At 36.0% G+C, this 11,474-nt stretch overlaps 1 protein-coding gene across 1 annotated transcript; it reads right to left on the bottom strand.

Moving 5' to 3' along the window:
- Window positions 1–2,069: 2,069 nt before the first annotated feature.
- LOC101892574 (nucleolin) lies at window positions 2,070–3,443 on the bottom strand. The gene is made up of 2 exons (XM_005188544.4): window positions 3,220–3,443; window positions 2,070–3,140 (listed from the first exon to the last, which is right to left on the bottom strand). Exons 1-2 carry the CDS (start codon window positions 3,278–3,280, stop codon window positions 2,131–2,133), a joined length of 1,071 nt encoding a protein of 356 aa, XP_005188601.4. The 5' UTR covers window positions 3,281–3,443; the 3' UTR covers window positions 2,070–2,130.
- Window positions 3,444–11,474: the final 8,031 nt, after the last annotated feature.

Here is an 11,474-nt window from a genome sequence, read left to right as displayed (position 1 = left end):
AAATTCCTTATGAAAAAATCTACTACTAAAACAAGTAAGCAAAGTCTATAGTCGTGCGGGGCCGACCATGTGATACCCTACAACACTTCAATATTTCGCTTTTGAAATTTTGTCACGGAGCAGTGCACAGGTATTACTCTTAGCATTTTGACCAGGGACATTTGCCCAATATTTACGCACTCCGTCGTGCTGTTGGTCGTTGTGGTCAATTTTACAGCTAAATATAATCCAATGGTCATCCAAAATGCTAGAATTCTTCCTGTCCTTAACTCTCTTCACAGGCATGTCGATTGGCTTCAGTTGTGTGATCGGAGAAACATTTCTGTTTTTGGTTCATTTGAAGCCCTAAATATTTTGCAATCATCTCCAAAAGCACGAAGCCCCTCTGTATCTCCAAATTTAGATCCATCTATATGATATGCTTGTCTATGATATTTGGCTATGTTCGTCAACGAAATCAGCATAAAAAAGCCAGAAATTCGCCTTTTGTGTATTTCGGATATCGCTTGTAAGTAATATTGGTGTTTTTTGGACACAAAAGTAGTGGCCCATTCTAGCCGCTGTCCTAAACTCTAACTACATGCTAGATTTCATGTCCTTTTGTTTCTATTTGCAACCTTATAACGGCTTCAAAATCAGGAACATTTTTAGTGGTTGGTCCATTTTAACCCCAAAATATATTGCGGTCATCTTTGAAAACAATATTTTCGTGAAGATCGGACGATAATTGCAATCTGTATAATAACCCCAACCCGTGTTGTAAGGTGAAAAAAATACAAAATGTACACTTCAACACATAACACTACAAAATCTATATTAACATCATTATTAGCATCTTTTTATGCGATTTTTGTAGATTTTATACTTTTATGCCAATAGGGTATTCTGAATTGACAAAATTTGTCAAAATCGGTTCAGCCATTCTTGAGATATAAGCGTTCTAGCTAACATCCCCTTCCTTTGTGTATATGTATTGTATAAATATCGCTATATATATCCGATATATTTACCATCGGCATCTACGTAACAGTCAGGATTGACCTGTTTGAAAATTTGACTTTTATTTATCACAAATGTTATAGTCTATTTCACCCACTAAATATTACCCGATGACCATCAAAATTGGAAGGCTTCTGCCCAGCCTTAAGCTCTAGCCCCGTGCTCCGCGTCCGCGCCGATTGGTCTATAATTGCAACCTGTAGAGCAACTGCAATGTCAGGATTTTTTTCAGTTTTTGGTCCCTAAATATTATGCGATCATCTCCAAAAGGAATAGGGTTCTATTCTGACCTTAACCCCACCTCCATTCTAAATTTCGTGAAGATCGGGCCATAATTGCGACCTGTAGAGTGATTACAAATTAACATGAACAGACGGACAGACGGACGGGCGGACATACATTGCTAGATCGACTCAGCTCGGCGAGATAGGAAGATCCATATATACTTTCCTATGTGGGAAACCAATATTTCGAGGTGTTACATAATTTTTGGCCCAATCAAACTTATAATACCCCCAACACATAGTGTTGTAGGGTATAAAAAGTAAAAAACCAGCAAAGCTAAGCCGTGCCTAACTGTTAATACCCTTTGAAGAAAATTGCAAAATTAAAAAAATTCCTTCAAAAATACTGCAAAAATGTTAATAATTACTAATAGCAGCTTTTGCAGTTATATGCCGCTTAGGAGAAAACTAATTACCTGCCAGAAAATGCGGTGGCAGTTGTCTGGGGGGCTATACTAAACCATGGACCTTCATGGCCCAACACTTTCAATTAAAATATTTTCGGCCTATTTCATTTCCTTTGGAATCTACAGCGATTTCCACAGACAAACTGGCATATATAAATCGGCAGAGAATCGTATGCGAGGCCCCAATACACATTACTTCAATCCTAAACAATATTGATTGTTTTATTTTGCTAAAGAATCGAAAATCATTATTTCTCATATTATATCATCATATCCTCTTCACAATCAAGACATTAGCTGGTTTTACCTCGAATTTTCTGAAAATCAGTCAACATTAAAAAAACACCAGGACCCAGTAAACATTTCACATTTTCTTTTATTCGTAAATAAATTAAATCATTCTCAAATTTTCGTAGAAATTTCCCTTCAATTCATGGCACTTAAAAGCTACGACCACGGTTGTAATCTAAATAATCGTAGTCATCAATGTAGGCCTGTTGACGTCTGTTGTTGCCACCGCGATTGCGGCGACGTTGATTTTGTCCCTGGCGACGGACGCCACCATTGGCTTGTTGGGCACGGCGTCTCTTTTGCTGTTGACGACGTCTGTATTGTTGGGCCAAGGCCTGTTCATCTTGGCTGCGACGTTGATTTTGACCTTGACGTCTGACCGGACGATTTTTGCGTCTTGCACCGTTACGGCGTTTGTTTGCTTGCTGGCGTCTTCGGTTCTTATTACGGGGTTTCTTGCTGTTGGGGCGACGTCTAACGGGTCTCACCTCGTTGGCATCTTGTTCTTCCTCATCTTCTTTATCTTTGTTTTCATCTTTATTTCCAACATTAGTTTCATCTTTGTTTGCATTTTGATCCTGTCCATTGGCAGGGTTTTCCTCCTGGGGCTTGGACTCTTCTTCTTCTTCCTTGTCTTTGTTGGCGGGTTGTTTGAATTCGCTAATCTTAATACTGGTCACTTCATCGCAGGGAACATCACTGTAAACTACCACGGATCCATAGTTGCAAATGTGATCTTGCGACTCGGGATTTTGGCGGCCCTCAATTTTGCCAATACCATCTTTGTCAGTAATTTCATAAATGTTGCCATTTTGGGTAATGAAACCGGTGACAGCCAAGGGCTTAATCTCTTTGGGCAATTCCAACATATCCCCATCCATGGCTGGCATGTTGATGGGATTTGGTTCCATCATCTCTTTTTCATCAGTATTTGGAGTTTGGGCGGTAGGCTTTGGTTCCATGGCTTTGGTTGTAGTCTTCGTGGCAGCATTGCTCGACTTGGCATTGGCCTTTACATTGGGAGCTTTGGTGGGAGAAACTGCAATTTTGGGAGCTTTGGTGGGAGCCACAGTGGATGTCACCAAAGGAGCCTCTGTGGGTTTGATAACAGCAGTCGAGGCGGATGTCTTAGTTTGTTTTTCATTGTTGGAACTTTTGGCTGGAAGTTTTGAAAAAAAATTATTTTAAATTAAACTACCACATATTTTAAGAACTATTCAGAATTCGATGTTATTTACCATTTACAGCAGCGTAGCTACCAATAAACGCCGCACACAGCAGCAGTGCAAAGAATTTCATTTTAGACCGGTTTTTGACCAATTGACCTCTCTACGTTCGTGATGGGTGAAATTTTGTGAATAACTAAACGCGCGTCTTACTTTCTAGTTGTTCTTATATAAACTCTGTTCACCCATGTCTCTGCCTATCGCTGGCCGAAAGTGCGCAGAAAAATACGCCAAAGAGTTACAGAAAAAAACGCCGCAAAACATTTCATTGGCTTGGAGAAAGAGCCAGCAGCTCCCCGTTGTCAAAATAATAATATATTCAAAATTAAAAAAAAAAATGTGAATAAAGCAGAACTACGCGATTCTATTAAGAATTAACGATTGCTGGGAATAACGGCGAAAATAAATGATGACCAATTTTTTACCCTACAACAAGTCATGTCAAGTTTGGGTCATGAGTGACAGGGAAAAATCTATAGAATTTAACTGAAAGAAAAATTGTTTTAAAAATAGATTCCGTTTTTTGCTGATGTGAATAAATATTATTTTCAAACTCAGAAGAAATAATTGACAACTGAACGAGCTGTTTGAATGATGTAGAGGTTTTCGTTGATGAATAGCCAGTTTATATTGACATTAAATCTCAACAAATATTTGGAATTCCAATTTTAATAAATACCGGTATTAAAACAATGGTTTAGATATATTGATGTGCAATGATACACAAACAAGAATGAATTTTGTAATTCGCTGAGTAACGTTCAATTTAATTTAAACCTTTATTTCACTAAAAGAATAAATAAAAGAGTTGCGTTTCAAACTGACACTGAGTGTAAGAAACACTGAGTTACGTCGCAATGATTGTTTTTATTTTTATTTTTAAATATAATTTGTAGGAAAGACATACGCTGGACGAGGCCGAACAATTTTATACCCTGCACCACTAGCAAATGTATCCCTATCAAATGTATGCTTATATTGGAAATTATACCAACTATGATAGTTATTCAATGCCTAAAGAACGGTTAACCTTGAAATCCGATGGAGCTATATCTTAATCTCAATCTATCTCCACTAAATTTGATGTTGTGTGGGAGCTCTCTTAAAGCAGACAATTGCCATAGAGAACTGACATTGAGTTGGATCATACGTAAAATAATCATATCACTGTAAAACTAATTAGACATACATAGCATGGTTTGTGTATCATTTGTATGAAATAATAGGAAACCAGTAATGAAAGGTCAAAAGTTGGGTGCGGCCGACTTTATCATACCCTGCACCACTAGGCATATTTAGTAGGGCTACCCGTTACAAATAAACGTTTATATTAGGAAATAAAGTGAAGTGGATCTACCAATTATGAAACTTTTTTGAGCAGTAAAATTTTTCGAATCAGAGGGAACTAATAAATGGGATATCGATTCAGAGTTGGAAAGCTCTAATCGATTTCCACCAAATTGACGGAGGTATTTCTACCTCTCGTTTCAAATAACCTTGCTATGAAGTGCATAATATGACTTCAAGAAGTGCTATATTAAACAAGTAAAAAAGCAGCAAACCGAACTTTTTATACTATCCACCATTTGGAAGAAACTTGAAAAATTCGAAAAATATCCGTGAGAATTACCTTTTATACGAAGACGTGATCCTGCATAAGTTATTTATAACATAAGCTGTAGTAAAGGTTCAAAACTTTATATAGGAAATTTGAAACAATCCCGGTGAATAATAACGCAAAAATCATGAGAATAACGAATAACGTTATATAGGCTCTATACTTAAACGTGGACCTATTTTGACAATTCTTCCATCTGAGTACTGGATTTCAAAACAATTCCCAATATTCGGTATTTGATTTCAGACAAATTTTTTAATGGGGGCTATATGATATCGTGGATCTATATAGATAATTCTCTTCTTGGGAATAAATTACACAATACCGAATATTGGGAAGAACCATTGTATAGGCGATATATGATATTAGGTTTAATGTACTCACAAGGAAATCCTTTTGTGGATTTTAAGACAATTCCATTGAAATTCCAAAAAGTGCATGAACTTACACAGCAGCAGAAAGAAAATAGACTCAAAAGAGTTAAAGAGTTGCTTCGCTTGGCCGAAAATTCAGCAGCAGTTTGTAAACAAACAAAATGATCGTGTGTACTTTCCAAAGAGGTCAGCTGAAAATGTGCACCTTCTGTTGGCCACCAGAACTCAAGCGCCGACCATGGTGATGGGGTGGGCCGCCATAACAGCCGATGGTCGCTCTCCGCTCGTATTAATCGACAGTGGCATCAGAATAAATTCCGAATATTATCGCGAAAATATTCTGGAGGGTGTATTAAAGCCTTGGGCACGCAAACATTTTGACCCGCAGACCTTGGACATTCCAACAGGACTCAGCACCATCGCACTTAGCACGCGCCACCCAAAAATGGTTATAAAATGAGGTTCCTCGATTCATTGTTTTTTTTTTTTTATCTTACCCTGTATGTTACCTAAAATCGTAGTATAGCTTCCATAACGATTTTCTGTGAAAGATATCAGATACATCCCAGAAATGCATTTGCCAAGTTTTGTCAAGATCGTTTCACATACAAAATGCTTTTATAATTAGTTTGTTTCATTCGATTTTATATCATGTTCTGAAAGTCACAACATGCAGTCTATGGCAATTATATTTGAAACGAGAGGTGACATACAAAATAAATGTACCTCAGTTTAAATTAGGGGAAATTGAGTTAGATATTGCCCATAAAATGTATTTGTTACAAAATATTATTCTATTCACTGTGGCGTTGGGTATCATAAACCCAGCAACGCTCGCCTTTGTCTTTGCCTAATGGTACTTAGATATCAATGTTCACAGGGCTCATAAAGCTACCTCTATTCTTCTACCAAGGGCTATTTTATTGCACACTTGAAGCATAACAAATAGGTTGAATGTATAATTCGCTTATTCCTTACTAAAATTCACATTTGTCTGTCTATATTTGTCTGATCTCCTTTTGATCGACCCTGCTCTAAACTCGGCACCGTTTCTAACTCATGGGAATAACAATTTAAAACCCCACAAAGTATCTGTACCAGCCGGATAATCCAAACTTAGCCATACTGAACCTTGTCCGTCCATCCATTCATCCGCTCTTACTCTGGAGAATACGGCATTTGCAGGTGGTAACTATAGCGGCATCAACTAGTAATTTTAGTCAGATTCCTCCTAACAGCCGAGCTATACCGGTACCTCTTCATAACCAAGGTAGCCAGGCAGCACGAGCTCCGGAAAAATGACAATTTTTTGGATAGGCAATTTTGCTTGAAAATCAGTTCTGGAAGTCAAATTTTAAATGATAAAATTACTTTATTTTAAGCGGAAGTTTTAAAATATATCTCTCTAAGAGTGAATTAGCGACATGCACATAAATATGCCTATTTATCCCATACATACTCCACGTAAATCGTAGGGTACACTCAAAGCCTCCAAAATATGCCCAATTTTACATTACCACCAATCATCGTAGTTGGCTTTCTATTCAACCAGCAGCTTGACCATGAAAAGTTAAATACAAAAGGCAAAAACAATCAACAGGTAAAGCACAAAACAGAATGAACAACCCAAAGAGGAGATGAAAAGAAGAAATTTCGCCCAAAGACATCATAAACTATGAAAGTTCAAAGAACGTGTTGTTCGTTCAGCTGGTAACATTTCGACGACGACGATGATGATGTTGATGGCTGTTGCTTGGTCAAATTATGATCAGCACCCAAAGCAAAGCAGGCAGAGCTGAGCAGCAAGTAGTAAGTAGAAGAAGCTGCTGTGGTTTGCTTGTGGAATGAATGGTGGTGGGTCTAAAGTTGAAATTGATTAGTTGTTGTAAATCTGTTGATGGAGAGTTGTTATTGTTTTGCTTTGCTTTGAGATACTCAATATACCTACCTATATATGTGTATGTGTATGATGATGATGATGGTATTGTTGTTGTTCCTATTTGTGTAACTGTAACAATAATAAATGATTATTCCGATTTTCAATTCGAAGAACTGAATGTGTAAACATTTTGACATTGTATATTTCTCATATGTATGTGCACACACACATTTACACATTTAATTCAATGCTGTTGTTGTTTACGTTTCTGTGTTTCATTTTTACAATAACCAATTTTAAATAGAATTTTAATTGTATCTAGGTAGGTATATAATTTGTTTGTATGTATTTGAATCAGAACATTAAAATGTATAGTTATGTCATATTGATTTCGTTATTATTATTATTATTATTTTGTTGATGACGATGATGTAATGCAATGTAATTGTGTTATATTTAAAATATTTAAAACTCTCATTGTCATTCACACTGCCTGGTTTAATAACGAACAAATCACTCAGTTTCAGTGAAAACTTTCACTGCTTCTGTTTCCATTCATTATCATTTTTGTGATTTATATTTTATTGGAAATATATTGACTGTCACATCACAATTAATGCAAAAAAAATCGAATATTGGCAAAATTTCCTAAATCGGATATTGGTTGTGTATTATTTTAGAGAGTGATTTTTGTTTTTGTTGTTGGCTGGTTGGTTTGTTTAAAAAATAAAAAAGTTTACATAATTATTTTTGTACTCAATTTATTTTTGTAAAGAGGAAGGTGTGTATCTTTTTGAAGTTTCCGCTTAAATTGATGGCATTCAAAAATCTGATTAAATCTAACAAGTTTTATATGGTATATTTTCTAACTAGCTTAAGCCTGATACAAAATTATTATTTTCGAAGTTTTTACTTCACATTGAGTTATGCGAGGGATATAACAAACATAATTCTAGACCTAGTAATTATAGAACAAGTATCAGTCGGTTTTGCCGACATATGTACACCCAGAGCCCTATTTTGACTTCTGTTATGATTAAACAAATGGTTGACCCTCTAAAGAGTTGATTCCGAAGAAATGGGCCACTATTGTTAATTTCGTACCGGATCTAAATTAATATTGCGACGTGCCAGGTTTGGACTATATTACCTTCTTCTCTTTATATGAGATTTGTGATAATTTTCAGAAAGATGCGTGAAGTACCAGTATTCTATTTTTACAGGGTGAGATAAAAAACTGCAACAATGTCAAACGCCATAATTTTTACATTTCTATACCCTCCACCATAGTATGGAGGGTATATTAAGTTTGTCATTCCGTTTGTAACACTTCGAAACATACCTTTTAGACCCCATATAGTATATATATTCTTGATCAGCATAAAATTCTATGTCGATTTATCAATGTCCGTCCGTCTATCCGTCTGTCCGTCAGTGGACATTACTCTAGCTTCCGCACGAAATGAAGTAGGTTCATAAAATTTTACTCATATGTGTATTATGTCTGCAGGAATTTGGTATTGAAAATATTAGGTATTATTTACCGGAATTGTTTCAAATTTTATATTTGAAGTTCGTCATAGATACTACAGCATAAAGCAGAAAATGGGCCATGTAGGTCCACTTCTTCGTATAGCCCCCATATAACGGTACCCCCGATATTCGATATTCTGATGATTTTAGCGACATTATTTACCGGAATTGTTTCAAATTTGGTATTTGAAGTTCGTAATAGACACTACAGCATAAAACAGAAAATGGTCACGTAGGTCCACTTCTTTGTATAGCTCCCATATAACTGAATTGTTTCAACTTTCGCATTTGAAGTTCGTAATGGATACTACAACCTATGACAAAAAATTGTCTGTGCAGGTCCACGTTTTACAACTCTCATGGTTTTTCCTATATTCGGAATTTTTTAATGATTTTAGCTACAATATTTTTTCAAGTTTCGAATTTGAATATTGTAATAGCTTCTGACAAAAGTTTCCTATGCAAGTCCATTCGTCGTACAGACCCTAATATATGGCTTCGTTCGGTATTTTTAAGATTTTAACAGAATTTTTAAAGGATTTTTTTTTTAAATTGCCAAATTTGTACCAAATGGTGGAGGATATTCAAAGTTCGGCCCTGCCGAACTTACAGCTTTTTTAATTTTTTTTTTAAATTTTATTGAATGAAAGCAAAATATGGTGGAAATATCAGTAAATTTTAGAATAAGTTTAGATTTGTTCGAATTTGTTATCTTTGGCCCGAATTATGGCCTTTAAACGGCCAATAAAACCGTCACACGCTGCCCGAATGTTGCTCTGTGGTATTTTGGCCCATTCCCGGCGCGAATGTTGCTCTGTGGTATTTTGGCCCATTCCCGGTGAAGCGCTTGCTTGAGGTGATCGACAATTTGGTATGTTTTAGTTCCCACTTTGCTTTCCAGAATACTCCAGACACAATAGTCCAACGTCTTGGTATCCGGAAAAGCGAGAAACCTAATTTTTTAACCATTCTTGGGTGGGGCGTGCTGATTGTGATGGTGCTGAATCCTGTTAGAATTTCCAATGTCTCCGGCCAAAATGTTTGCGTGCCCAAGGCTTTAATACACCCTGCAGAATAATTTCGCGATAATATTCGGCATTCATTCTAATGCCATGGTCGATTAAAACGAGCGATAGCGACCATGGCCGGCGCTTGAGTTCTGGTGCCCAACCGAAGGTGCATATTTTCAGCTGACCTCTTTGGCAAGTGAACATGATAATTTTGTTTGTTTACAAGTCTGAATTTGGTTGCAGATTTGCATATCAACATCAATGTAACGCTCAGAAGTGGCATTTTCGTGTATTTGTTATTTCGCTGCAAATAAGAATATTCGCGGTTTAATGGACGTTTTCTAATTTTTTTACATAAAAGTTATGGTCTATTTCCGATGCTGAATAGTATGTGATGACCATCCAAATTGGTAGGAACCTGCCAGCCCTAAACTCTAGCTTTGTGCTAGCCCTACACATAGTGTTGTAGGGTATAATAAGGCTCACAAAAAGAAGGGGGTTATTTTTTCGAATCTTCTTCAAATCTTCTCTGACATACTTATTTCATACCAAATCTTAGGGCATGCTATGTATTTTTATATTTGTTCCTATTTGTGCATAATGTGCAATGTAAAATGTTGTTTTTTTTTTTTTTTTTAATAAATATATATTAATAGCAGTTGGCATCCACACATATACATACATGCCTACATATCTACATACATATGTTTCATTTGCATTCTCAAAAAAATCTTTTCCCACTGTCCCATAAAATGTTTTGGAATTTACTGACAAACAAACAAACGAACACAATATCCATATTCGGTTATTGTGTTATTGTGGTTTTTCTTTTGCCTCTTTTTTGATATCTGGCTAATCATGATGCTGTTTGTGTTCGTCTTTGGTAGGTCAACGCTCGTTAATGTCGAATCTTAAATTCTTGGTGACCTCAAACTAGTAAAACAGACATGTTGCGATGGAAAGCTGTGGACTATGATTTGTCCACCACGACTATTGCTTGACACATGTATAAGCTTTTAATGTTAAAAGCTCTGATCAGTTTCACAAAGTTTTTTTTTTTTTTTAACCGAAATTGAAATTTTAAAATTAACATCATTTTTATTATTGATTGTTCATGGTCGACAGATTAGTAATCAGTTGTACAATATACAGGCATTAAACTGATATTTACGAGCTCTCAGCAGCGCTGAAAATAATATGTTGGTTAAAGTACATTCAAAATTTCTTAAAAGCAAAAATATAAAAAATAAATTTCAAAAAAATCTGTTTAGAGGCAAGTTCGGGGATTTTTTAACTTTATGTTCGGGACCGGTCGATTGGCCGCCAAGATCGTGCCTTTAGAATATTTTTTGTGGGCCTAAGTTAAAGCTCATGCCTATAAAGATAAGACGCATTGAAAGACAACATTGAAGCATTTATTCGAGAGATATCGGCCAAAACGTTGGAATGGTTATGCCAAAATTGGACTAAGCGATGTTATGCGTTTTTTGTTTTTTTTTAACATTCAGAAAATATTTTAAGAGAAGGCATTCTACGTTTTAAGATTTCAAAATTTCAAATAGCACCAGGTTGTAACTGTATCTAGGACCTCCAAAATATAGCCTATGTTCAAATTTGGATTGATATTAAACCCTTATTGTATGCATTATTTGCATCTCTCGGAAAACTGGGTTCGGCAATTTGAGGGCTAGACTAAAAATAATGTGCATACACTTAATATTTTTTTGTGGAAGGGTTTACTGAAGAGTTGCTTGTCATATCGATTGGCGATTTGTTTTCTAAGCCTTTAAAATACCGAAAATCTCAAGGCACAGTGGAAATATATAGAATATTTCATGAAGAGAGTTGAACTA

Source organism: Musca domestica, unplaced genomic scaffold (assembly GCF_030504385.1).
Source record: "Musca domestica strain aabys unplaced genomic scaffold, Musca_domestica.polishedcontigs.V.1.1 2, whole genome shotgun sequence".
NCBI classification, from domain to species: Eukaryota; Metazoa; Arthropoda; class Insecta; order Diptera; family Muscidae; genus Musca; species Musca domestica.
This window is presented reverse-complemented; position numbering and strand designations above follow the sequence as displayed.

Coding starts and splice junctions, on each gene's coding strand:
- LOC101892574 (XM_005188544.4), bottom strand. CDS start 3,280: ATGAAATTCTTTGCACTGCTGCTGTGTGCGGCGTTTATTGGTAGCTAC. Junction 3,141..3,219: donor TAGCTACGCTGCTGTAAATG/GTAAATAACATC, acceptor CAAAACTTCCAG/CCAAAAGTTCCAACAATGAA.